Source organism: Crotalus tigris, unplaced genomic scaffold, assembly GCF_016545835.1.
Source record: "Crotalus tigris isolate CLP2741 ecotype Arizona unplaced genomic scaffold, ASM1654583v1 scf7180000020245.1906669, whole genome shotgun sequence".
NCBI classification, from domain to species: domain Eukaryota; kingdom Metazoa; phylum Chordata; class Lepidosauria; order Squamata; family Viperidae; genus Crotalus; species Crotalus tigris.
In genome coordinates this window covers 1,483,733-1,510,554 of record NW_024097926.1, presented here as the reverse complement: position 1 = coordinate 1,510,554, position 26,822 = coordinate 1,483,733, and the positions used below count along the sequence as shown (strand labels likewise).

The 26,822-nt window shown below is 50.8% G+C and overlaps 2 protein-coding genes across 11 annotated transcripts; one reads left to right on the top strand and one right to left on the bottom strand.

The window, feature by feature from the left end:
• Positions 1–3,522: 3,522 nt before the first annotated feature.
• On the top strand, positions 3,523–13,027 carry AP5B1 (adaptor related protein complex 5 subunit beta 1). Of its 7 annotated transcripts, none has more exons than XR_005559518.1 (7): positions 3,523–3,579; positions 4,718–4,878; positions 5,413–7,995; positions 10,364–10,505; positions 11,102–11,214; positions 11,565–11,684; positions 12,881–13,027. XR_005559518.1 is itself a non-coding variant. In XM_039366129.1 (4 exons), the coding sequence occupies exons 2-3, from the start codon at positions 4,726–4,728 to the stop codon at positions 7,978–7,980; spliced, it is 2,721 nt and encodes a 906-aa protein (XP_039222063.1). In that variant the 5' UTR covers positions 3,523–3,579; positions 4,718–4,725; the 3' UTR covers positions 7,981–7,995; positions 12,881–13,027. The 7 variants fall into 7 exon arrangements, 2 of the variants coding, with proteins under 2 accessions (XP_039222063.1, XP_039222064.1); XR_005559520.1 differs by lacking the exon at positions 3,523–3,579 and adding an exon at positions 3,594–3,626; XR_005559519.1 differs by lacking the exon at positions 3,523–3,579 and adding an exon at positions 3,850–4,265.
• Positions 13,028–13,972: 945 nt separating this feature from the next.
• On the bottom strand, positions 13,973–26,755 carry KAT5 (lysine acetyltransferase 5). 4 transcript variants are annotated; one of them, XM_039366134.1, is made up of 15 exons: positions 26,577–26,755; positions 25,421–25,633; positions 25,262–25,328; positions 24,427–24,495; positions 22,784–22,920; positions 22,264–22,434; positions 19,337–19,417; positions 18,466–18,540; positions 18,106–18,357; positions 17,320–17,409; positions 16,951–17,091; positions 16,166–16,259; positions 15,429–15,588; positions 14,880–14,961; positions 13,973–14,765 (listed from the first exon to the last, which is right to left on the bottom strand). In XM_039366134.1, the coding sequence occupies exons 1-15, from the start codon at positions 26,583–26,585 to the stop codon at positions 14,631–14,633; spliced, it is 1,776 nt and encodes a 591-aa protein (XP_039222068.1). In that variant the 5' UTR covers positions 26,586–26,755; the 3' UTR covers positions 13,973–14,630. The 4 variants fall into 4 exon arrangements, with proteins under 4 accessions (XP_039222068.1, XP_039222069.1, XP_039222070.1 ...); XM_039366135.1 differs by having other exon boundaries at positions 18,106–18,354; positions 26,577–26,754; XM_039366136.1 differs by lacking the exon at positions 22,264–22,434.
• Between the last annotated feature and the right edge of the window lie 67 nt (positions 26,756–26,822).

The window sequence follows — 26,822 nt, the reverse complement described above, 5'->3', positions numbered from 1 at the left end:
TTTTCTCAACTCTGGGAACTTTACTTCCCAGAATTCCCCTACTAGCTTAAGATGGGTGGACTTCCACTCCCAGAATTCCCAGCTGGCTTGATTTAAGATGGGTGGACTTCAACTCCCAGAATCCCCCAGCCAGCAAGTTTTAAGATGGGTGGACTTCAACTCCCAGAATTCCCAGCTAGCTTAAGATGGATGGACTTCAACTCCCAGAATTCCCAGCTAGCTTGATTTAAGATGGATGGACTTTAACTCCCAGAATTCCCAACCCAGCATGCTTTCAATTTATTTTATGGGGGGGAAATCAATTTAAGTGATAATAGGAGACCAGACATATTAAAGCAGGGGCTTCAAACTTGGCCCTTTTATGACTTGTGGACTTCAACTCCCACGTGTGCCTGGCTGAGGAATTCTGGGAGTTGAAGTCCACAGGTCATAAAAGAGCCAAGTTTGAAGACCCTTGTATTAAAGCATGCTGGCTGAGGAATTCTGGGAGTTGAAGTCCACCCATCTTAAATCTTGCCAAAGTTGAGAAACCTTTGACTAACTGCTACTCTCTTTCTGTGTTGTGTAAGCCAAGCCATCAAAGCTCAGGACACAAAGTACCTTTCCCCCGTGGCTTACTTACTTAACCGTAATTTGCTCCAGAAACTAACCCTGGCTAGATTGATGCAACTTGCTAAGCTGAAACGCCTGGTTAAATGGAGTTTAGTTTTGTTTGCTTTGCCGTAATCTCTTGGAGCTTTGTTTGATATTTTGGTCTTCCGGTGGATTGTGTTCTTTTGTGTGTTGTTGTTTTCCTTTAGTCCTCAGCCAGCCTGAGTCATTTAGGAGTTGGGTTGCGTGTTGTGGAGTTGTCACTGACAAGAAATGTTCCTGGCTGTCTCTCACACAGAGGGTAGATCCAGCGGTTTATATAACCTGGTTCTGCGGCTTCCGATTTGGAGGAATCTCACTCGGTGTAGCTTATTCCACAGACCACAATTAAGCCGAATTAAGATTCCTGGTGGGAAGATAGCCCTTTTACTGGCTTGAGTGGATGGGGCACTAGTACAGGCAGTCCCCAACGTACGACCACAATGGAGGCCCAAATTTATGTTGTTAAGTGAGAAATTTGTTAAGTGAGTTTTGCCCCATTCTATGACTTTTCTTGCCACATTTAAGTGAATTATTGCGGTTGTTCAGATAATAACACAGTTGTTAAGTGAATCCAGCTTGTCCCAGAATTCCCCAGCCAGCTTGATTTAAGACGGGTGGACTTCAGCTCCCAGAATTCCCCAGCCAGAACGCTTTAAGATGGGTGGACTTCAACTCCCAGAATTCCCCAGCCACGGGGAACATCTGTGCAGCCGAGCCTCAGTTCTGCATGCAGATTTTTGGGAAAACCGTTTTGCACGGAGCGAAGGTCCCGTTTGCCGCAAGAGCTGTGCCAGGCAGACGGGCTCCGGCTGATGATTAAAACCGGCGCAACGGCTGAAGGAGAAGTTGACTTGCAACGCCTCCTGGGCCCGGGTGCAGGTGACGACAGAACAAGCCGTGGCTTGCAGCAGTTTCGTTGCGTACAGCCTGCTAACAGTTCACAAAACCGTTTCACTTGCTTCAACCCTCCCCCCTCCTTCCCAATAACCCCAGGCACACAAGGGCTGTCCTGGCTCTAGCAGGCCGAGGTTTGCACTCTGCACATGCCCAGGCTGCCCTGGGAGAGTCTTTTCCGTTCCAGCAGGCCTACAAAGACATCTTTTTGAAAAAGTGTATAAAGTCAGGTCTGATTTTACGATCTTTTTTTTTTTTTTTGGTGTGTGCCACCGTTGTGAAGCCAATCACGGCAGTCATTAAGTGAATCATGAGGTCGTTAAGCGAACCCGGCTTCTCCCATTGACTTTGCTTGTCGGAAGTCTGCTGGAAAAAGGAATCACACGAGCCCAGGATGCAACTGTTAAATACATAACAGTTGCCAAGCGCCCAAATTTTGATCATGCAACTGTGGGGATGGTCGTAAGTGCGAGGAACAGCCGTAAGTTAACCTGTTTTCAGTGCCCTTATAACTTCAAACACTCTCTAAACCAGGGGTCTTCAAACTTGGCCCTTTTATGACTTGTGGACTTCAACTCTCAGAATTCCTCAGCCACGTCATAAAAGGGCCAAGTTTGAAGGACCCCCCCCCCCCGGCTCTAAACTAACATTTGTAAGTGAAGGACTGCCATCCAAGTCTAGGACATTAGGGTAACCCTGCCAGTTGTGGTCATTGGACAGACCACAGTTAAACAAGCAATCGTTTGCAATGTGCGGTTTCTGGGTTGCAAAGCCATTAAATTGCGTAATGAAATGTGATGGGCAAAGTCTGAAACAGAATAAAATATGGCAGAATATGCCAGCGAGAAATAAACAGAGGCGTGGCATTCAAAAAAGACACAAACTGGGAAGCCAATGAATTAAAGTGATTATTAAGGTTTTAGGCTAGCATAGAAATGACTCTGAAAGAAAGCTTCATACATACATTATGCTCTTTAATTTTTGTAGGAAAGCAAGGTTGCAAAATTGCTGATTAATATTTATATAACTCCACCTGAAATATGAGGTAAAGCAACCGAGCAGCACGTCGGTGTGGTTTTCTCAAAAACTCACAAAAGCAAGTTGTTACTTCTCTTCCGAAATGCTTTCTTAACCTTCCTAGCCCTGGCTTCTCCTGGTGATGCCATTTTTCTACTTAAAATCATTGCAAGCATCCCCATGATCACGTGATCAAAATTCAGACTTTTGGCAACCGGCTAATGGCTGTCCAGTCTCTTCTTTAAAAACTTCCAGGGTTGGAGCATTCACCGCTTCTGGAGGCAGGTTGTTCCACTGGTTAATTGTTCTAACTTGTCAGGAAGTTTCTCCTTAGTTCTAAGTTGCTTCTCTCCTTGATTAGTTTCCATCCGTTGCTTCTTCTCCTGCCTTCAGGCGCTTTGGAGAATAGCTTGACTCCCTCTTCTTTGGGGCAGCCCCTCAAATATTGGAACACTGCTATCATGTCCCCCCTCGTCCTTCTCTTCGTTAAACTAGACATACCCAATTCCAGCAACCGTTCCTTATATGCTTTAGCCTCCAGTCCCCTGATCATCCTTGTTGCTCTTCTCTGTACTTTTTCTAGAGTCTCAACATCTATTTTACATCGCGGTGACCAAAACTGGATGCCGTATTCCAAGTGTGGCCTCACCAAGGCCTTGTAAAGTGGTATTAACACTTCAGTGATCTTGATTCTATCCTTCTGTTAATGCAGCCCAGCATTGTGTTGGCTTTTTTTATAAACTCGGGTTAATGTTTAGTAGGGCGGCCTTCCTGCCACAAGCGATGCCTTTGCAAGCCAAGCAGGAACTGAGGCCGGGGGGAACCACTATTCTTTCTTTTTTTTTGTTCTGTTCTGTTCTGTTCTGTTCTTTTTAAATCCGAATTAACACCCGCCGGGCAAATCCGACTTGGCCGGCTCTTCGTTCCTCGCGCGCCCTCTGGCGGCCGCTGCGGGATCGCCACGAAAGGAACCCGGAAGCGGCGCCGGGCTGGAAAGCGAGCACCGGCGGCGACGGGGGCGGCCAAGTCGGGGCGGTGCGTGGCTTTTAGGGGCGGTGGGCGAGCAAAGCAGCCTGGCCTTGGTGCATCGGGCTCCCGGGAGGCGTCTGCGGGCCTCGGGGGTCTTCCCGGGCCGGGCGCTGCATTGCAAGGGCGAGCGCGGTGCTTGGAGATCCCCGGGGCGCGCGGATTTGCGCTCGGGGAGTCCCCGAGCCTGGGAGAGGTCCAGAGAAGCGGGGAATGGCTCTGAAGCCGGGAAGGGGGCTTGGGAAGGGGGCCAGGAGGTGCGGGGGGGGAGGCACCCTGGGCCTCCTATCGCCCCTTTGAGCCGTCCCCAAACCTGGTTTGCTTTTGCTTGGGAAGCTTTGGGCGCCCGCGGGCGCCCCTGACTCCCGCTGAACCCGGCGGGGCGCATGCGCGGACCTTCCGCGATCCATTTCCTCCCTTGAGTGGATCGTCCCTGCAAACAGATCCGAAACCGGGTTAAAGTAGGACAGGGGTCTTCAAACTTGGCTCTTTGATGACTTCTGGACTTCAATTCCCAGAATGCCTCAGGTGCCTGGCTGAGGAATTCTGGGAGTTGAAGTCCAAAAGTCATCAAACGGCCCAAGTTTGAAGACCCCTGAAGTAGGACCCAGCATCGCTGGGAGGGACCTCCAGTAGACCACCCGAGTGGGACCCTGGCATCGAATTGGGCTGGATCGGATCAAAACCGAGTACAGGTAGTGCTCGACTTAAGACCACCACTGAGCCTATCGTTTGTCGCTAAGCGGGACAGGGGTGGTCAAGCGACTGTTGCCCCGTTGTTACGATCTTTTTGGCAAACGGTTGTTATGTGAATCCTTGCAGTTGTTAAGTTAGTAACCCGGTTGTTAAGTGAATCCAGCTTCCCCATTGACCTTGCTTGTCAGAAGTGGCCCAAGGGGAGATGGCAACCGTCATAAGTACCAGTCAGTTGCCAAGCATCTGAATTTTGTTTGTATGTCCATGGGGAGGCTGCAACGGTCATTAAGTGTGAAAAGGAGCCCTAAGTCACTTCCCCCAGGGTGTTGTAACTTCGGTCGCTAAACGAATGGATGTAAATCGAGAACTATCCGTAGTGGTGAATTTGATTGTGTTGGTGACGGTACTTTGAGCATAACAATATCCGATTTTTTTCATGTGTTTCTCCCAGGTTTCGCTATGGGGTCACGAGGGGGAGAGCCCTGGGCTGCCACCATTGAGGCTTTCCGCCTGTCCCCCACGGCCTTCCTCTTATCCCACGGGACCGGAGACACCTTTGGGGCTGACCTGTTGAATGAACTACGGAGCGAAAGGCTGGGGGAAGCAGTCAAGGTATATATATATATATATATATATATATATATATATATATATATATATATATACACGCCCTCTTTTTCGGTTACAAAAGATAGCAACTTTAGGAGGGTGGACTTCAGCTCCCGGAATTAAGACCCTGGGTCAGCGTACTAGCTAGGGAATTCTGGGAATTGAAGACCGCTCATCTTAAAACATGCTAGCTGGGAAATCTACGAGTTGAAGACCACTCATCTTAAAATATGCTGGCTAGTGTTTTCTGGGAGTTGGAAGTCCATTTTTAAAACATACTAGCTGGGAGTTGAAGTCCACCCATCTTAAAGCATGTTAGCTGGGAATTCTGGGAGTGGAAGACCACCCATCTTAAAGCAGGCTAGTTGGGGATTCTGGGAGTTGGAAGCCCACCCATATTAAAGCAGGCTAGTTGGATATTCGGGGAATTGAAGACCACCTCTCTTGAAGCTGCTTAGGTTCAAGAATTGAGGCTCACCATTTTCTGGCTGCCTCCACATTCCTTCACCATCTTCCCCTCTTTTTCCCGCCTTGCAGCTCTCCATCCTGTCTCTCTTCTTGGAATATCCTACCCTGCTGTGCTCCGATGCCAAGGCGGGTCGGGAAGCGGCCGCCTCTCTCCTCTCCCTCTTTGCCCAGCTGAATCTCTCTCCCAAAAACGTCAGCCTCCGGTGTTCCCTGCTCTTTGCCGCGGAAACGGTCCTGGTGGCGACCGACAGCCTGGGCGAAGACTGCCCGACCTCGCACGAGCTGCTGTCTGTACTGCTCCATCTGGTGTCCGACCCGAATGACAGCCGTGGGGGAGTCGCCGAACGGCCTATCCGTGCCGCAGCTTGCGAGTGCCTGCGAGAACTCGAAAGCTGCTACTCGGGGTTCCTGTTGCACCGGCTGGAGATCCTGCGGTCTCTGCACCAGCAAGAGGTCTCCAGCGTCCACCAGGGCTACACCCTGCTGTACAGCGTGGCGCTGCGGAACGCCGTCTTCCTCCTGGCCCGGAGTGGAGAAGGGTGCCTGGGAGACCTCCTGGCCAGCAACGGAGACTTGATGTGGGAGGCTACGAAGGAACTTGGCAAGCTCTCGCCAGCGGGTCTCGACCAGCTGGTCCTCTTACCGTCCGCCGCAGACCTCAAGGAGTTGAAGTTGGTGCTCTCGGCTCTTCTGGAGAGCAGTTATCTCTTCACCTCCGCGGCACAGAGCCACCTTCTGTGCCATCTGGCTCAGGCGGTGAGCGTGGTGCGCACCCAGTCGCCGGTGATCTTCAAAGCCCAGCTGGCGCGTCTCTTCGGCACGTCCAGCGTGACTCTGGAACACGCCATCCTGCAGCTGAAATCGCTCTTCACCGACAGCCTCTTCACGGCCGAGGACGAGTCCTTCCTCCTGCGGCACCTGGTGGGGCTGGCGCAGCACCCGGCCCTCCCAGATGCCGTGAAGCTTTTCCACTTGGATTGCCTTTTGCACTTCCCCGAAAACCGGCCGCTGGTCTCGGGAACCGACGAACGGCTGCCAGTTCTGCTCACGCCGCGCGCTACCTCGGGTCTTTTTCCAGGGTTCTTCCAAGATCAGGGGACCGTCCTGGCCCGGATGAATTTACTGTGCCTCGTGTGCGTGGAGAACGAGGGGCCCAGTGCCGAACGTGGGGCGGGTTACCTCCTGGAGCACGTCCTGGCCCTCGGAGGCCTCGTGGCCCGCGACGGAGGATTGGATGCCACCCGGCTTTTTTTCCAAGCAGCCTTCATTTTTGCCCAATATTTTGGCTCTCAGGCCCAGCCCATGGCAGAACTCACCCGGTGCCTGCTGGATCTCTACCGTCGCAACTGCACCTTAGCCCCGAACATCATCAATCTGTTGGATGAGACATGGAGAACGGATGAGTCCCACTGGGCCAGGAGTCTCGCCCAAGCCCTGCAAGAATTTGTTGTGAGCATCCCCTTGCAAGAGCAAGACCTGAGTTGGCATCTCAAGATTTTAGCCCGGCTGGCGAAGGAGAACGAAGTTCCCCAAGCCAGCACCATGCAGTTCTTAGCTCGTCTGGTCGCCTCGGGGAAACTTGGAGACTGGTGTTCTGGCCAGATCCTTCTCAGCGTTTGCCGTAACCTGATGGTGCGTCATCCCTCGCCTGCCTTGTCCCAGCTGGCAGCCCTCCTGCATGCCATCTCCCTGGGCCACACAGATGTGGATGTCCAAGACCGGGCTGGCTTTTATTACACACTACTCACCAACCTGTCCAGTGAAAAATTAAGATCCGTGCTGGTCCCCGTAGTTCCCGTCAAGACTCGGTCACTCTCCTCGTCCATCGTTGCCGACAGCGAAAGCTTCGTGGCTGCATTGACGGTGCACCCGGTGGATCCGGCCCCTTTGAGGCTGCAGCGTGTCGAGATCACAGGGGACACCCCTGTGGTTCCTCCCGCCGAGCAGGAGGTGGACGGGCACTGCCAGTGGCTGCTGGCGGCCCGCTCTCCCTCGTGGCTCAGATTGGCGTACCGGCTGATCCACGCGGGGCCTGGCACATCTCCCTACGACCTGCTCCTCTGCGTGGTGCTTCGGTTCTCCTGCACCAGCCGGCATTACGAGCCAGTGCCCGAACTCTGCATTCCGTGCCTTGCCGCGCATCGGCCATCCCCGACGGTGAGGCTGACGCTGCAGCCGCGCTGCCCGTACCCAACCCAGCTGAACGTTTCTGCCCTGTATACAACGCAAGACGGATTGACGCGTTGGAGTCAGCTAGAACACCTGGAGGTGTCCTTTCCCGATCTTTTCCTCCCCCTGCCAGTCCCCGCCTGGTCTTCAGAGAAACTTTGCCAGCTTTTTGATGCGCTCTGGCAGTGCCTGCACCCCAACGCCAAAGAGGCGCACGCCGAGAGTCTCACGGTGTGGCCCCTGCCGCCCCGATCCTTAGAAGGCTTAGTGCGTGACCAGTTTGGCAGGTATATCCTGGCTGAGCAAGCCGACGAGTATAGGATCGCCCTGACTTTACCGCCTCGGGATCACATCCTCCTACAGGTGCGGAGTGTGGACGATTCGGCACGGGTGACCATTCGCACCGACAACTGGAAACTCCTGCCTTCGCTTAACCACTATTTGCAGAGTCTGGTGAAGGCCGGCTGACACTGAAACACTCCAGTGAGTGAAGGGAGGGATGGTGGGGACAGGAGTCCCTCTCGCGTGCTTTTGGGTGGAATTCTAAAATTCTCAGAAATGTCCCCAATAAAAATGTATCGTTTGCAACCCCAAAATTGGAGAGAAGAATATATTTGGGGAGGCCGTGCATTCTGGCATTTTAAGACCTGTGGACTTCAACTCCTAGAATTCTGAGGGTGGATTTCTTCCTCCCTCTGACCCAGGGGCGGATCCCTGGCTGGGGGCAGAGCCAACAACCATGCTGAGTGAAGATTTCTGGGAGTTGAAGTCCACAAGTCATCAAAGGGCAAAGTTTGAAGACCCCTGGACTAATCCTTCCAGCTCTATTCTGATTGATTGACAGAACGATCAGTGGAACCGCTTCCCTTCAGGAATTTGTGGATGCTCCAACGCTGGAGGTTTTCAAGAAAAAAAACCTGGACCATGGGTCTAGGATGGTCTAGGGCCGGGGCAGGCAACCTTGGCTCTTTTATGACTGGTGGACTTCAACTCCCAGAATTCCTGAGCCAGCCTGGCTCAGCTTGGAAACCTCTCCCTTTCCCCTCAGCGTGGCTGGCTCAGGAATTCTGGGAGTTGAAGTCCACCAGTCATAAAAGAGCCAAGGTTGCCTACCCCTGATTTAAGGGTCTCCTGCTTGAGCAGGGGGGTCGGACTGGAGGACCTCCAAGGTCCCTTCCAGCTCTGTTCTGATTGATTGATCTGATTGAGTGACAGAAGAAATCAGTGGAACCGCTTCCCTTCAGGAGTTGTGGAGGCTCCAACACGAGGTTTTCAAGAGAAAAAAAAATGGGCCATGGGTCTAGTATGATCTAGGGGAGATGGGGTCTCCAACCGTGGCCACTTTAAGACTTGTGGACTTCAATTCCCAGAATTCCTCAGCCAGCAAAGCTGGCTGAGGAATTCTGGGAGTTGAAGTCCACAAGACTTAAAGTGGCCACGGTTGGAGACCCCTGGTCTAGAGTCTCCTGCTTGAGCAGGGGGTTGGACTGGAAGACCTCCAAGGTCCCTTCCAGCGCTAGGGGGTCTCCTTTAAGTTATCTTAAGGCTCCCACCCTCCTACTCGGGGGTGGATCCCTGAGCGAGGGAGGATCTCCTCCTCCCTCCCCCCCAGGGGTGGATCCCTGGCCGGGGCGGGGCCGTCGGAGAGCGGGAAGACGCGCGAGGCTCGCCATGGCCGCCCAAGAGCCGAGCGCGGCGCGGCTGGTGCTGGCTTCGCTGCCGGGCGCGCCCCGGGAGCCGCTGCATCTGCTCCCCTGCTCCATCCAGCACGACGGCCCCGCCGCCGTGGCGCGCTACTTTGCGCCCGCCGTCCGACGCGACCCAGAGGCGCCAGACGGTAGGCACGCGGGCTGCAGCAAGGTCCGGCCCGGACCCGCAACAAGCTGCAAAAGCAATCCTGAACCCCGGTCCTCCCCCCCCCTCCCTTCTTCCTTGCGCGCAAGGAGGGGACCAGCGCAGGGCGCGGAATGATGCCCGGAAGGAGCCTTCTGCAACCTGGCGCCCTCCGATTTGGAGAGCGTTGCAAGCCCTCGTCCCCAGTTCAGAATCGGAATAGAGCTGGAAGGGACCTTGGAGGTCTTCTAGTCCAGCCCCCTGCTCGAGCAGGAGACCCTATATACCGTTTTAGACAAATGGGTGTCGATTCCCTTCTTAAAAGCCTCCCGTGATGAAGCACCCACAACTTCTGGTGGCAAGCTGTTCCACTGGTTAATTGTCCTCACTGTCTGGAAGTTTCTCCTTAATTCCAGGTGGCTTCTCTCTTTGGTCAGTTTCCAACCATTGTTTCTTGTCTTTGCCTTCTGATGCTTTGGAGAATAAATTGACCCCCCTGTTCTTTGTGGCAGCCCCTCAAATACTGCAGTGCTGCTATTCAGAGGGACTACAATTCCCATTCTGCCTGGCTGGTCGCCGAGGACAGAAAGGGTGCTATCCAATATGAGAGCTGGGACATCAGCCCTTCGGAGAACCCGCCTTGTGAATTTGGGGTTATTGTGTTGTGTGAATCGGACCTGGAAGTCTTCAAATTGGTTTCTCAAGCCGGAAGATGGGTGGACTTCAACTCCCAGAGTGCTCCAGCCAGCAAATTCTGGGACCTGGAAGTTCACCCATCTTCCATCTGCCAAGCTTGAGAAAAACTGGGTTAGTGGGAGAATTTCTCCTTTGTATGCAGGTTTTAAATTTAATCCTTGCCTACTGTTTCAGAATTTTGTTCTTGAGACATTTGGGGTGTTTGTCCATTTGCCAGCCTATTGCATTTTTTTAATAAGATGCAAGGGATGTTAATTGTCTCACTGTAGAATCTGCTCCCCGGCTCAAAACCAACCCCTAGAATTTTTTTTTTTTTTAAAAGGAGGGTCCCCAAGATTTGGACCATCAGTTTCACCCCCACTTCAGAAGTATTTGTTAACCTGCAGAATGTGAAAGAGTACCAGAAGTGAAAATTATAGGTGCAACTTGGAGCTGTGTCCACACAACGCAGTGAACAGATGAAGGTTAATCTTGATTTATTTTTTGTGCTTTATTAGCTTTTGAATCCTTGTGTTTAGTATGAATCCACTTGATTTTCATTTTGGAGAATTATAATTAGGAAGATAATACCTAATAATAACCCCGACTGCTCTTTAGAAGGCCAGATCCTGAAGTTGAAACTCAAGGACTTTGGCCACCTAATGAGAAGGAAGGACTCCCTGGAGAAGAGCCTAATGCTGGGAAAGATGGAGGGCAAGAGAAGAACGGGACGACAGAGAATGAGATGGCTGGATGGAGTCATTGAAGCAGTAGGCGTGAGCTTCAATGGACTCCAGAAGATGGTAGAGAACAGGAAGGCCTGGAGGAACGTGGTCCATGGGGTTGCGATGGGTCGGACACGACTTTGCAACAACAACAACAAACACCCTATCGTGTGTTTTTTGTAATTTAATTAGTACGCCTGTTATTTCTAGTTTGCTACTGATGTTTTGATTCAGTTCTTTTATTATTGTATGGTTAGTGTGCTATGGGAAAAAAATAAGGGGTCTTGTGAATGCAGCCGCACCCTGCTTGAGTTTCATCGCAGTGGTTTCTCTCCTCCCTGTCCGTCCTCATTCAGGAGAGGCCTCCGTGTCCTTCCGTGGCCGAAGCCTAAAGGGCAAGGAAAGCCGTCTTCCCAAAGGATATGTCGGATTAGTGCTGGAAGAAGCCAACTTAGACCTAACGTTGAAGGTTTGTTCCAGGAATGGTGTGTGGGGAAGACGAGGCAAAGAGACACTGCCCGGGAATAGTCAGATAAGAGACAGCTGAGCCCTCAGCTGCACAATGGATGGAGAAAAGAGTCTCAGAAGGGACCTTTCCTTGTTTCTCAGGCTGTAAAGAAGATGGCGGGAAAATTGTACTTTCAAACTTCCAATAACCTTTTAATGTAGCTTTACCGTAAGATAGAATTAGTTCATCTAGTTGTGATTCCTATGCTTATCCGCGAGGCCCACACTTCCATACTTGGCCAGGGTGGAGAAATAGATCCAGTGCTCCCTGCCAACAACACCCCCTTTTTCTCCCCCACCCCCCGTACCCAGGAACGCGAAGTAAGTGTGAAATCAACTTTTGATTCCCTGACCGTGTGGAACCTGGAACAGGCACCAACTAACAGTGATGAGATCCTCATGGCTCTTGCTTGGCCTAAGATTGCTCAAGGGGTGAGTGTTGGTTGACTTCGTCATCAAGAGAGGGAGGGGAGTCCTCCAGACTACAACTCCCAGAATTCCTTCAGTCTCCCTGAGAATTCTGGGAGTGGAAGTCCGCTCTGGCTGGAAGGTACTATGAACTAGCTCAGGGGTAGGCCACCTTGGCTCTTTTATGACTCGTGGACTTCAACTCCCAGAATTCCTGAGCCAGCATGAGGGAAACTTTGGCCCCTTCATGACTCGTGGACTTGAACTCCCAGAATTCCTGAGCCAGCCACGCTGAGGGGAAAGGGAGAGGTTTCCAAGCTGGCTCTGGAATTCTGGGCGTTGAAGTCCACGAGTCATGAGGGGGCCATAGTTCCCCCATGCTGGCTCAGGAATTCTGGGAATTGAAGTCCATGAGTCATAAAAGAGCCAAGGTTGCCTACCCCTGAGCTAGCTTAATGAAGCCTGGGTGCCTTCCAGCCAAAGCGGACTTCCACTCCCAGAAGTCTCAGGGAGACTGAAGGAATTCTGGGAGTTTGATCCAGAACTGTGAAATGGGATTGAGACGGAATCGAAAAAACTGATTTTGCAATCCACGTAAAGCCACGTGGGATTGTTTTTTTCCCCCAGTTTTGACTTGTATAGGTAATGCAAACGGTAGCAACCCGCTTAAAATACAACACCGGAAGAGACAAAATGGATGCAGGAAACCAGCAGAGGATGAGCCGTGATACTGAGAGCTAGAAACTTGATTTTAGTTTGAAGGCGTTTGTCTACCGGGCATCTGCTAGATTTTCAGTTTTTTTACTTTAGGATTATAGGAGTTCATTCCTGCTCCGAAGATTACAGGCAGTCCTCAACTTAACGGCAGAATTTGACTCAGAAATTCTGTTGCTAAAGGATGTGGTTGTTAAGGGAACCGTGCTCCATTTTATGACATTTTTTTGCGTCGTGATCGTGAAGCAAATCTGGCTGAAGCAAGAAATGTGAGAAAATGTGTCAATGTGGACCAGGAGGCTCTGGGAGGCCTCTTGCCACATGCCTGAATTTTGAGGGGATGCTGTGATGGTCGTAAATGTGAGGACTGTCATAAGTCACTTTTTTTTTTTCCAGTGATGGAACTTCACAGGGGTTAAAACAGTCGTTAAGTCGAGGACTACCTGTATGCATTTTGGCCCAAGCTAAGTAAGGCCACTGATTTTTCTGTGTGGGTCTGCTTGCAGCTCCATGCCCCCGTGACGGAGGAGGAGTGAGGAAGATCACAGCATTGTCCGAAGTGGTCCTCGAGAAAATACGTTGTGCTCCGACTTAAAATGAGGACTTGGGTGGAAAAGAACACGGAATAAACTTCGGCCTCTCTTTGCTGCGTTAAGAATGTCGCTTCGCTTACTCCAGGGGTCTTCAAACTTGGCCCTTTTAAGACTTGTGGACTTCAACTCCCAGAACTCCTCAGCCAGCATGCCTGGCTGAGGAATTCTGGGAGTTGAAGTCCACAAATCCTAAAAGGGGCCAAGTTTGAAGACCCTTAGCTTACTCATTTTCTTTCCAAACTAAATTTGCAATTTATAATATTGTACAGCCTCTGGGAAAAACTGCCGCTTCCCATGAATCTTGGGTTGAGTTTTAACTATTTTTAGGGTTTTTATTTTTATTTTATTTTTTTGCTTCTAAGGGCTTGATTCCCAAAGTGATTTGAGCACATCTTCTTTCCAACTGCAGACGAAAAAGATTCTATTTAAAATTTTTGATGCCAGCTGGGTGCTTCTAGTGCTGCTAGCATTTTAAAAAGATAATAAAATCTTCATTTCAAAACTAGCGGTGGTCTGAGCTCTGGAGTCAACTCTTTCAGGCCCAGAATGGGGGGAAGGGAGGCTGCCAAAACCCCTAAATTTTTATGAGAAATTAGCATCGCCACATGGCTTTTTCATTTTGTAAGGTCAAACCTTGAAAATTTGAGATTTTCATTGCAGTTCAGAAAAAATAACAACTCTGCTTTGTAAATCCATTTTCTTTGGATCCTGCTTTCCATACCAAGAGGGAGGAAGGAAGGAAGGAAGGAAAAAGTAAGGAAGAAAGAAAGGAAGGAAGGGACAAAGGAAAGAAGAGGTAAGAATAGAAAAAGGAAGAGAAAAAACAGGAAGAAAAAAGGACAAAGGAAAGAAGAGAGGTAAGAATAGAAGAGAAAAAACGAAGGAAAATGAATGGAGAAATAACGAAAGAAGGACAGGAGGAAAGGACAAAAAGGGAGAAGAAAAAAAGCGGGAAGAGAAAGGAAAAGAAAAAAAAATACAGAAATAATCACAAAACAAGGGGGGTCTCTTACTTACAAAAAAAAAAACTTTGTTCATTTATTCTGATCAAAGACATCGGGTGATGTTTGCAAAGAGTTTTGCGTCTCTTTCCTTGGCTCTCCGGGCTTTTCCCGGATGAAGAGGCCCATAAGACCCCGTCTCCTCTGAGCTGGAGACGTGGGTGGGAGGGCTCCTGCCTTGCTCCTCCCCCCAGGTTCTGCCCCATAGCACTATATCTCCCCCCTACCCAAATCAGCTGCTGGAAGGCATCCATTCTCTGGCCACGCCGAAGGAGCACCCCACAATCTGCTCTTCTCTCCTGTTCCCGAGCATCCTGGGACTCAGCCCCACGGAAACCCCTCAGCCCCCCCCCAACCTGGGACTCAGGAAGATGGAGGGCATTCAGGAATGTCTGAACATATATATATGTATGTATGTATGTATGTATGTATGTATGTATGTATGTATGTATGTATCTCCAAGCAGGGCGAGCACAATCCGACTGTGCTTTCCAACGACTGTACACGAAGACTTGCAAGTCCCGTCTGGAAAAGGCTATCTAGGACACGCAGGGCTGTTAGGAGTCCGGGGCAGGTGGGAGCTCGGCCTGATCCTGATCCTGCTGTACACTGAGGTCTGGGGAAGCCCCCCTCTGCCAGTTCGAAGGGCTGGGCTTTGGAAATCACCACTTCCCCCTTTTACTCCAGTCCTTGGGGGTGAAATGTAAACACTTGGAATCGATGCGCAGAATCCGCTTCAGCATCGCCCGCTCGTGCCCGTCCACAATGTCCTCGGAGAGCGTTAAAATATATTGGCCCTGGAGAACGGAATAACAGAAAAGACAAGAGTGGGCAAGGGGCAATCCATGCCCGTTTTCCTTGCTTCTCCACAAACCACGATAAAAGGCCTCCGGAGCGAGGCCTTTATTTACCTTATAATAATTGATGAGATTCAGATATTGAAGCGTAGAGATCACGTCTTCTTTTTTGATGCTCGTGATTTCGCTGATCTCGCTGGAAAAGGGGGGGGGGAGAGAGAAAACGGAATTAAGATGCTGAACCGGAAGAAAAACTGCCCCACCTAGAAGAAACTGGAGATCTGAATCTCTGGGCAATTCTGCTGCTTATATTTTGGGGGGCAAAGTCCCTCTTTTTCCCATTTACAAACAGGAGAAGGCTAAGTAAAACATGCTTTTTTTTTTTTTTTGCCCAATCCGCAACCAGAAGGGGGGGAAAAAAAATAACACAGCTGAACAGATAGAACGAATAAGATCCCAAAGGGGGAAGGGGCTAAACAGAGGTCATCTAGTCTAACCCCTCCCTTCTGTATTTCAGAACTACCCCCCAAACACCACAATTTGCCAATGGTCAGTGGGAAGCCCTCATATATATATATATATATATATATAAAATGCCCATCGACAAAGGTCACTCTCGGTTTTTGGGGATTCAAACCCTCCTTCCTACGGTTTCGCCCTCACTTGATGGTGATCTGTGGGCGCTCGCCGTTCTCCAGCTTGAGGTTCATCAGGATCTCCAGGATGGTCTGGGACCAGTAGCTGCGGTACGACAACAGCCCCAAATCCGAGAGGGGTTTTTCCGGCGTGCCCGTCTTTCCTTCCACCTTGGACAGCTCGTAACCTGGCGGGGAAAGACGGAACCAAGTTAAGGCAGAACTGCCTGGGATTTTAAGGCAATCCAGGAGCACAGAAGGTCCTCGACTTACAACAGTTCGTTTAGTGACACTGAGAAAAGTGGCACAGTACCATTTTTCACACAAGCGTTGCACGTGGTCAAAATTCAGACGCTTGGCGACTGACACATTTACGAGTCGCGGTGTCCACGGGAGGGGGGGGTTACGTGATCCCCTTTTGCGACCCTCCGACAAGCAAAATCAACAAGGAAGCCTGACTCACTTAACAACCTTTAGCAACTGCAATGCTTCACTTAACAACCATTGATGGAAAAAGGTCGCCAAAGGAGGCAGAGCTTGCTTAACAAACATCTCGCTTAACGACAGAAATGCCAGGCTCAATTGTGGTCGTAAGTGGAGGACTACCTGTATTGGGGAGGGGAGCCACGCGTGCCTGGCTGAGGAATTCTGGGAGCTGAAGTCCACAAGTCATCAAAGGGCCAAGTTTGAAGACCCCGGCACTAAACGAATGCTTCTAAATTGAAGATGACTGTATAGTTACTGCAAAACAGGAAAGTCACTTACTGAATTCAATCAGCAGCTTGCCGTAACCCCGTCTTTGGTAAGGGGGTAATGTCAGAATGCATGCCACGTTATAATCTTCGGTGGATTCTTTTTCCTGCAAGGGAGAACAAAACAAATGGAGAGTGAGGCTTCGGCCCTTCCTGTTCCGAGCTTGCCAAGATTTTTGGTCAAACACAGATCAGCTTGAGAGCCAAAATTCCCGGGTTTTTATTGTATAAAAAGTTTCAAATAAGAGACTATTTCCAAAGTCCTGGCGATTTGATCAGGAGCCAAATTAGCCGGTTTAGTCTAGTGGTGAAGGCCAGGAGACGAGAGTTCTAGTTCCACCATAAGCACGAAAAACGGCTGGATGACTTTGGGCCAATCGCCAGGAGACGTTGAGTTCTAGTCCCACCTTAGCCATAAAAGCCAGCTGGGTGACTTTGGGCCAGTCCCTCTCTCATCCCAACCCACCTCACAGGGTTATCGTTATTTATGTGTGTTTGCCACCTTGAGTTAATTATAAAAGTAATAAAGGCAAGCTATCAATCAACAAATCCATCCATCCGCCAGTCATCCAGAATTTAGCACTGGTTAACTTTCCAGTTTTGCTTTAAATCCAAGTTCCTAGCCCTTAGGACCGCAAAGCCATTCTTCAGCTTCCAAATGCAATGCGGAGTTGAAGGATCCCCGCCTTCCTGCCCCCTTAAATAATTCCCCTCCCTCCCTGTCTTTTCGGCATGGATTCCATCACCTAAAAACTAGGGAACCCCCCCCCCAATTTTTGGAGCCGAGCCAGGACGCACCTTGGAGAAGTAGCCGACGATGTGGAAGCCTTTGCTGTCGTACTCGGTCATGACGTAGAAAAGGAAGGGATCCGTGTCGTAATAGAGGGTCTTGTGATCCAGGAAGCATTTCGCAAGGAGGCAAAGATTTTGAGAATAACTCTGGAAAAGGAGAGAACAAAAGGGTGAACCAACTGTTGAAGTTAGGGTCAATTAGGAAATTCGGGGGCGAAGGCAGGCAACCTTGGCCCTTTTATGACTCGTGGACTTCAGTTCCCAGAATTCCTGACTCAGCATAGCGTGCCTGGCTGAGGAATTCTGGGAGCTGAAGTCCGCCAGTCGTCAAAGGGCCACGTGTGAAGACCCCCGTGGTAAGGATATTTTTCTTGCCTTGTTCTTCCTGCCGTCAATCTCGAAGAAAGAGATGGTTCCTTTGCGGTAGATTTCGTTGCCTGGCGGATGCCTTAAGTCACACTTCATCTGCAAGAGAAGAAAAACCACAAGAGTTGGGATGTCTTTCTCACCGAGGAACGCTTGCACGATGAGGACTAGCTGAATGGATTTATCATTCTTATGCCGCCCATCTACCTGATAAGGCGACTCTGGACCGCTTAAAATTATAAAACGAGGAGGAGGATTAAAAGATGAAAACGACACGCTGTACTCAAGTTACGAACAGAATTGAAAGCCCAGAATTTATGTTGCTACGTGTAAAATTTGTGAAGTGAGTTTGGCTGCATTTTACAACATTTCTTGCCCCTTTAGTTAAATGAGTGACACGGTTATTAAGTGACTCTGGCTTCCCCAGGATGCTGCAGGCGTCATAAATATGAACCAGTTGCCAAGCATCCGAACGTAAACCTCGTGACTGTGGGGATGCTGCAACGGCCGTACGTGTGAAAAACGGTTGTTAAGTCCCTTTTTTTTCAGTGATGTTGGAACTTTGAACGGCCACTAAACAAACTGTTGCAGGTCAGGGGCTACCTGTATAGAGATGAAGGTTTTAAAAACTGCAAGGAAACCAGAATTAAGAGACAGACGGCCAAAGTGGGGTGGGCTGGGGACGAAGGGAGAGCGAGTCTTCCACCTGATTGAAGGAAGGACTGCAGAAGGGATTGGGACCCCTTTGATCGGGGGGGTTGGTGGGGAAGGGGGGGAGGAAGGAAGGGCCCTTACCAGATGCCGCTGGAGGCACTTAAGGCTCTTGACATACTTAAGGCAGAATTCGCAGAGGTAGACGACGGGCAGGGCGGTGAGCTCCTGCGGGTAGGGCGAAAAGTACCAGGGCTTCAGGCGGTGGCGCCCCAGTTCGATGCATTCGATGTTCTTCATGCGGGTGACGATGTCATCGTGGCTGCGGTCGGAGACCAAGCTGCCCGTCATGCGGGGCGCCGAGGGGATCCCGTCCGAGCTGTCCTGGGAATCCTGCTTGCGAGAATCAAAGGGGGGGACCGTCCGGGATGGGAGGACAGGCCTGCTCCCCTCCAGGGTGGCACCCAAAATGGGCACCTCCAGCTTCCCGCCCCTGATGTATACCTCATCTGTCCCAAGACAGTTGGATTTTCTCTTCCGGCCCGGCTGGGCAGCCACAGCTCGGCGGGCGGAGCCATTCTGGAAAAAAGAGAGGGCATTGCAAGGGGGTCCTCGGCTTACGACCACGATGGAGCCCCAAATTCCTCTGGCTGGCTGAGATATTTGTTAACTGAGCTACACCCCATTTTACGAACTTTCCTGCCCCGGTTCTTAAGTGAATCACTGGAGCTGTGAAGTTAGTAACATGGTTGTTCAACGGAATCTGACTTCTCCATTGGCCACAAAATCGGATCACAGGAGCCCAGGCCACTGCGACTATCCTAAATAAATGCCAGTTGCCAAAGCGTCTGAATTCTGATCACGTGACCACGGGGGAATGCTGCAACGGTCGTAAATGTGAAACACGGTCCCAGGTCCCTTTTTCCGGTGCCGTTGTAACTTCAAACGGTCAGCCAAGCAAGCGGTCCTCGATTTGCGACACATCATTTAGTGACCATTCCAAGTTACAACGGCCCCGGAAAAAGGGACTTACGACCGTTTTTCATGCTTACGACCGTTGCAGCATTCCCCACGGTCAGGTGATCAGAATTCAGACGCTGGGCAACTGATTCCTACTTAGGACCGTTGCCGTGTCCCCCTTTGCAACCTTCTGACCAGCAAAGTCGAGGGGGAAGCCAAGATTCACTTAACAACCGTGGTTACTAATTTCACATCTGCGGCGATTCGCTTCGCCAACATGGCAAAGAAAGTCGTCAAATGGGGCAAAACTCGCTTGACCAAAGAAAAAAAATATATCTTGCTTAGCAGCAGAAATTTCGGGGCTCGGTCACCGTCGTAAATCAAGGACTTCCTATGTTCCTTTTCGTGCACTTACCTGGGGAAAAACCGAGGCCTGTGTCGTCTCGGTCACAACGGGGATGGGGGTTGCTGGAGAGACCACCTCCACTTTCCGTTTCTGGAAGAGACCAAAGCAAAGAAGGTCTAGGGGGGCCACCTGCCTCCTCCTCCTTCTCTTCCTCCTCCTCCCCCCCTCCCCAATTTTCCAGCCTGCAAAAGATGGGGAGACTTGGCCTGAGATGGGTTGGCCAGCCCAAGCCTCTGCAACTAGTGTCCAGGTCAGGGGTAGGCAACCTTGGCTCTTTTAGGACTGGTGGACTTCAACTCCCAGAATTCCTGAGCCAGCCATGCGGAGGGGGAAAGGGAGAGGTTTCCAAGCTGAGCCAGGCTGGCTCAGGAATTCTGGGAGTTGAAGTCCACCAGTCATGAAGGGGCCAAATTTTCCCCCATGCTGGCTCAGGAATTCTGGGAGTTGAAATCCACCAGTCATAAAAGAGCCAAGGTTGCCTACCCCTGGTCCAGGTGAAGGAAGCTGGAGATGAGAAGAGGGGTCATAGGAGGCCTTTGATTGGCGGGATCGCTCTGCAGCATTAAGAAGGGTGGACTTCAACTCCCAGAATTCCCCAGCCAGCAGGCTTTACCATGGGTGGGCTTCCACTCCCAGAATCCCCCAGCCAGCTTGCTTGAAGAGGTGTAGGCTTCCATTCCCAGCATTCTTCAGTCTCCATGTTGGCTGGGGAATTCTGGGAGTTGAAGTCCACAAGTCATCAAAGGGCCAAGTCTCAAGATCCCTGATCTAAAGCTTCAGGAAGAGGGATGGGGCCCTGGCCCTCCTGGTAGAAGCCAATCCTTTTACAACCCCAACTTTGATTGATCGGTCGTGGCTTAGGAAAGCTGTTTTATACAGCATACAGGTAGTCCTCGACTTATCACCGTTCACTTTGGTGACCGTTCAAAGGTAGAACAGTACTGAAAACAGTGGTGGCCATTTTTCACATGTACGACCGTTCCCACGGTCACACGATCAAAATCCAGACACATGGCGACCTGCTCGTATTTATGACGGTCGCAGTGTCCCGGGGTTACATGATCTCCTTTTGTGACCTTCTCAGTGGGGAAGCGGCATTCACTTAACAACCGGGTTGCTCATTTAAGAACCCCTGTGATTCGCTTAAACAGCCGTGGAAAGGAAGCTTGGTAAAATGGGGCAAAATTCACTTAACAAATGTCTCAGCAGCAGAAGCCGTGGCCGTTAAGTCGAGGACTACCCGTAAACCCATCTCCTTCTCAAAACAAGGCCAAGAGACCCTTTCCAGAGTTGCAGACGCTTTGGTTCAAGAAATAAGGGGTGTACCAGGCCCACTCAGAAGCCTTACTTGACCCCCCAACGCTAAACCCCACTGGTCAGAGTGGTGGGGAACCGTGATGTTGGTTGAGGGATCTGGCCCTACAGATTATATTTGCTTCCCTCTCAGCAGCTCAAGAGGCACACAGATCGTCTTGGATTCCTGCCAGATTTCCCCCCCCCCCCATAACACCGGGAAGCAGTTTGGGATAAGGAAGTGTGACTGGATCCAAGTCATTCAGGGAACTTCGTTGGTTGGGCAGGATTTGAATCCGGGTCTCCGGCCTCTTAGTGCAGCCCCGTCTCCATCTAGCCACCCCCTGACTGGTGGGCTGGGAGGGAAGGGCTGACCCAAATCCTGCTCTGTGGCTGAGAAGGGATTAAAAGTGGAGTCTCCCCGTCTCTAATACGACTTCTTTATTTATCGCTGATGGAAATTCAGTTATGGCTTCTTCTGCCTTAATGTTTTTTCACAAAACGATCCTGCAAGTTTATGAGCGATTGGTCCGGGGTTCACTCACAGAGCCAAGAAGGGGTAAAGCATCAATCTCTCTAGTTAAAACCAGTTTCAAACTGGGCTAAATACGGAGGGTTTTCAGCACAGAATGGGAAAAGGCACCATCTTCCACACCTTTTTAGAGGCCTCATCTGACCCTGGTCTTTGGGTGTCACGTAAATCTCGTTGTATGCGTGTACTGTGTATACACATACAATGACAATAAAGTTTATTTATTATTAGTGATACCACTTAAGATTTATCTACTGCTTCACAGCCCTCTCTAAGCGGTTTACAGAGTCGGCATCTTTGCCCTCAACGGTCTGGGTTCTCGTTTTGCCGACCTCGGAAGGACGGAAGGCTGAGTCAGCCTTGAGCCCGTCAAGATCGAACTCCTGGCAGTGGGCAGAGTCAGCCTGCAAGGCTGCATTCTAACCATTTGTGCCACTACCAATTTAATTCTTCAATCAGGGGTCAAGCACCATATCATTTGGGGCTTGAAGATATTATAACTGTCTTAACACAGGGCTAGGCCACCTTGGCTCTTTTATGACTGGTGGACTTCAACCCTAGAATCCCTGAGCCAGCCATGCTGAGGGGAAATTGAGGTTTCCATACTGAGCCATGCTGGCTCAGGAATTCTGGGAGTTGAAGTCCATGAGTCATGAAGGGGCCACAGTTTCCCCCATGCTGGCTCAGAAATTCTGGGAGTTGAAGTCCACCCATCATAAAAGAGCCAAGGTTGCCTAGCCCTGGTCTAGCCCTTTTCATTGGTGGCTTAAAGCTATTACAACCGTCTAACGCTTTTCATAGTTGCGGTTTAAACTTAATATCAAGCTTTTAGCCAGGTCCGGCCTCTTTTAAATCTTGTTTTCTTCTACGGTGGGATATGGTCTGCCCTGCCTCGACTCAGGAGGGAAGAGTGTTTTTTTTGGGGGGGGGGGCTTGGAAGGAAAGGCCACAACGCTCCTGGCCACCCTTCCCCTCCCTCCCTGGAGGTCTCCCTTGCCAGCCCAGACCTAACTCAACCCCGCCCAGCTGGTGCGGCCTCTTGAGAAGCGGGCCGAGCAAAAACGAGACATCAAAGCAACAAGCCGTGGCGGCCGAGCGCCAGTTTTTGTACCGTGGAACGATGGTTTGGCTGGACGCAGGAGCTGGAGGAGAGGGCTTGGTCGGGCGAGCCAGGGATGGCCTCCCTCTCTTTAGATAGGTTAAAACGGAGGGTTATCTGCACCGGGATGGGTAGGGTTTTACCGCTGGATGGAGTGGCCGGTTGTAGATCCAAGGTCTTCCTCTGAGTAGAGAGGAAGACGGGCATTACCAACAGGTGGGGAAAGGACGCAAGTCCTGCTCGGGGCTGGGGGGGAGAGCGTATGGGGCGGCCCCTCCATCTCCAGACCAAACTTGCAGTCCGAGATCTCGGCGTGGGGGAGAAAAAGCAGAAGAAATCCATCAATGCTATCCATTTTCCCCATTCTCACGTCATCGCAGAAGCTTCCCTAACCTGGGTTGGTTACAGCCTGGGCAAGTGGGATGGACGTTCGGCCCCCGGGATGGCTAAAGGTGATCCGAGGACCCTCCTCCCCAGCGTGCCCTTCCCGTCAACACCTCGGCCCTCCCCCCCAAAGGCCCGCAGGGCGTACCACGTCACGCTCCGGGGAGCTGGGCCGGGATCCCGGCAGCCCGTTCTTGGTGGGGGTCTTGGCTTCCTTCTTAGGGAACTGGATCTTCTTTAAGTCCAGCCGGTCGTGAGTGACCCATTCGTCCAGCCGCTTGTTAACTGGGAGGTGAAGGAAAGACACGGAGGTTTAGTCCTGCTTTAGGAAAAGGCTCGCCGTGGTCAAGAGCCAGTTTGGTTACTCTAGGGCAGCGGTTCTCAACCTGTGGGTCGGGACCCCACTTGGGGTCAAACGACCATTTCACGGGGGTCGCCAAACAACGCAGTCCGCCATTTTTTCCCCCCTTTTCCTTAGCTGTGCTACTCGCTTTTATTCTATTGGCTTTTGAAAGCCAATAGAATAGATTCTCTTGAATAGAGTCTAATTCTATTGGCTTTACAAAGCCAATAGGAATTGTCCAGGCTGTCTCTGCCCTGCTGAGCCCGCCAAAAGTCCCATTCTGCAAACGGTGCTGCACCGGTTGAGTAGTCCTCGACTTACGACCGGTTGAGTAGTCCTCGACTTACGACCAGTTGGGGGGGGTCGCGGCATTAAAAAGGTTGAGAACCCCTGCTCTAGGGGTTCGAAACCAGGCGACGGTGAGTTCTAGTCCTTGCCTTAATCATGAAAGCCGACTGGGTGACTTTGGGCCAATCACCAGGAGACGGTGAGTTCTAGTCCAGCATGAAAGCCAGCTAGGTGATGTTGGGCCAATTACTAGGAGACAGGGAGTTCTAGTCCCACCTTCGGCACAAAAGCCAGCTGGGGGACTTTGGGCCAGTCCTTCTCTCTCAGCCCAACCCAACCCACAGGACTGATGTCACGGGCAAAATAGGAAGAAGGAATATTAGATATGTTTGTCATCTTAGTTGTAGAAATAATAAAGGCAGAAAATATACATATATAAACAGATTCAAAGCGAACACCAGGATAAAATAAGCCAGACTGTTTAATACAAACAAGCATATAAATAAGAAGTTACTAAGCTTTCGTCGGCGAAACTGTTATAAAATAAAAAATAAAAAAAAAGTTCTACCTCCAGCAAGACATTCATAAATATCTTGGTTTCCCCCCCCCTTTCTTCAATCTTCTCTGTGCTTCTCGTATCAGGTGACTACTCAATATTTTCTAAACAGCACACGCATAGCCAAGAACAGACCAAACTGCAAAAGCCCAGATTTATCCCCAGCCCTCCAGATGTGTGGGGCAGTCTGGGGAAGGACTCACTGGGGAAGACCGATCTAGACACCGGAACGGGTGTCTTGATAACAAGCCAAGGCTTCCCCTTTGAATTTGCTTGTCAGGAGGTCCCAAAAGGGTACCACGTGACACCACAACTGTCATGAGCGTCTGGATTTTGATCACGTGACCACAGGGGGAACACTGCAACGGTCACAAGTGTGAAAAACGATCATAAGTCACTTTATTCAGTGCCCTTGTAACTTCAGTCACTAAATGAACAGTTACAAGTCGAGGGCTGAACAATTATCTTAACTTCAGTTTCATCGTGGTCCGGATAGGATTCTAAGGGCCCTCCGCTCACTTCTATAATCTCCATCTGGAAAAGACGGCGGCAATATTTTCCTTCCCAATTATTCAATGGCTCCACGTCTGTTTCGTTTACTCACAATCAATATAGTGAACATAGAAAAGCTTTCGGCCATTGATGTCTTTAACACTCAGGATTTCAGCCAGTGCTGCGAAATGAAAAGAGAGAAAGCAGATTATTTTAAGAGAAAACAAACTTGATAAGGTTTACAAAACTCTGAAGTACCCCAGAAAACACTTCACAACCAGGATGTGAAGAATTCAGGCGTAAGAGGTAAAATTGGCCACTGAACGAGTGGTTGCAAATTGAGGACTCCCTGTATTTTATTTATTCATTAATTTTTTCTTATGCGGCCCCTCTTCCCTATCAGGTGACTCTGGGCAGCTTAAAGATATAAGAGGTAGAAGAATGATTAAAATATTAAAACCGCACAGATGGAAGATTTTAAAACTCCGAGTTGTCACTAAATGAACTGTCGTGGGGCACCCGTACTGTGCAATTCCCACTGGAATTGGGCAGCCAATACATTCAAATCCGGGGACTTCAAACTGGGCCCTTTGATGATTTTGTGGACTTCAACTCCCAGAATTCCCCAGCCAGCATGCCCGACTGAGGAATTCTGGGAGTTGAAGTCCACAAGTCATCAAAGGGCCAAGTTGGAAGACCCCGGATTTAAATGAAGAACAGAGAGGTCCAGCGTGCTCTCACCACTATCCCGCACTACCTTGGTTCTAATCTTGGGGGTCCCTCCAGTGAGAGTCACCCCCTCCCTTTAAATCCTTCCTCCAACAAAGTCTGAATGGGATTTGTAGTCTCAAGGGACCGTTTCACGTGGCCCCGCCCTCCCGCACAAGCCCCCCCACCCCTTCTCAAGCCCCGCCTCTCCCTCTTTAAACCCGCCCCCCCTTACTCACGCCACTCGTCCTCGTTTTCTTGGTTACGGCGCAAGACGGGGAGGTTACACCCTTCGGTCACTTCCTCCTGCAAAAAGGGGAAATTAGGCGGGCGCTCGAGGCCCCCACCCCGGTGTACCCTCCCCGGCTCCTCTCCCCTTCCCTCCGCTCCGCACTCACCACCTCCGCCATCTTAGGCTCTCGCCGTTTGCCGGGGCCTTCTCTTCCGGCATCTGCCGAAACTACTTCCCGAGAGCGGAACCACTTTTTCCGGTATCTGTTCAGGCCTACTTCCGGTTTCTGGAGTCCCAACATGATGCGACGTCGCGGCGAAGCCGAGGTAGAAGAGTGGGCGTACCATAGAGAGGAGCAGCCTAGCTCGCCAGGAAGAGCCTGGAAGTGAAGCGGAAGTCAGCCGGTACAGTTGAGACCCGGATGTGGGTAGTTCAAATGTTTTGAGGCTCTTGCAATGGAGCTCAGTGCAGTGTTTCTCAACCTTGACCACTTTTTTAAGTTGTGTAAACTTGAACTCCCAGAATTCCCCAGTCAGCAGCATGGCTGGCTGGGGAATTCTGGGAGTTGAAGTCCACACAATGTAAAATTGTCACGGCCGTGAAACACCGTTCTAGCGGTTATAGAATTGACAAAATAAGGATTTATTCCAGGGTAGGTGCCAACTGCGAGGACAAAGTGGGCAGCTATTCCAGGAAGGTTGTTAGACGTTGCCAGGCTGACCTTGCAGCTGCAAGGAGGTCTGGGTGCGAAAAACGCAGCAAGCTTGCAAGGTCGCACAGGACGCTTTCATCCGACTGCAGAATGAAAAAAACCAAATAATCATTTATCGGTAGGAAGAAAGGCTGCTTCACAGGACTCATTTCAATCAATTCAATCAGAATAAAGCTGGAAGGGGCCTTGGAGATCTTCTAGTCCAACCCCCTGCTCAAGCAGGAGACCCTATACCAGGGGTCTTCAAACTTGGCCCTTTTATGACTTGTGGACCTCAACTTCCAGAATTCCTCAGCCAGGCACGCTGACTGAGGAATTCTGGGAGTTGAAGTCCACAAGTCATCAAAGGGCCAAGTTTGAAGACTCCTGCCCTATCCCATTTCAGACAAGTGGCTGCCCAACCTCCAAAAAGCATTCATACGCCCAGGGAGGAGACACGGGTTGACCGGCGAGGCATCACAGCTAAGCATTTTAAAAAGCTGCATTCACACAATACGCGAAACTGGCAAGTCTTTCAACTTGAGACTCGGCCCGGTTGCATGCACGCCATTCCTGGGCTAGCCCAGCGCAAGAGCTGGTGCACGCGACTTTCAGCCGCGTTCGGACCTACCAGCCGCATTCCCACGAGCAGCCGAAACCGACTTGCAGACTCAGGTCATTTCGGAGCGGCCTCTTGCGTGTCGGCCCAAGCCGACTCGTTCGCGGGGAAGAGGCGGACTCCTCATCCACCGCGCATCGTCTGAACCCGCCCGGCAGCAAGACACGCGATCCAGTCCGTCGTCGGCGCTTTTTTTAAAAAAATGCCTGGGTCAGGAACTCGCGCCCCGCCCTCCGCCCCCGCGATTTGCATAGGGGG

Excerpts from the sequence above, each read along its gene's own strand:
- AP5B1 (XM_039366129.1), top strand. The coding sequence starts at position 4,726 with ATGGGGTCACGAGGGGGAGAGCCCTGGGCTGCCACCATTGAGGCTTTC. Across the intron at positions 4,879-5,412 it reads GGCTGGGGGAAGCAGTCAAG|CTCTCCATCCTGTCTCTCTT; the intron begins GTATATATATAT and ends CCCGCCTTGCAG.
- KAT5 (XM_039366134.1), bottom strand. Across the intron at positions 25,329-25,420 it reads AGCCTAAGATGGCGGAGGTG|GAGGAAGTGACCGAAGGGTG; the intron begins GTGAGTGCGGAG and ends CCCTTTTTGCAG. Across the intron at positions 15,589-16,165 it reads CAAGCTGCTGATTGAATTCA|GTTACGAGCTGTCCAAGGTG; the intron begins GTAAGTGACTTT and ends TTTCCCCGCCAG.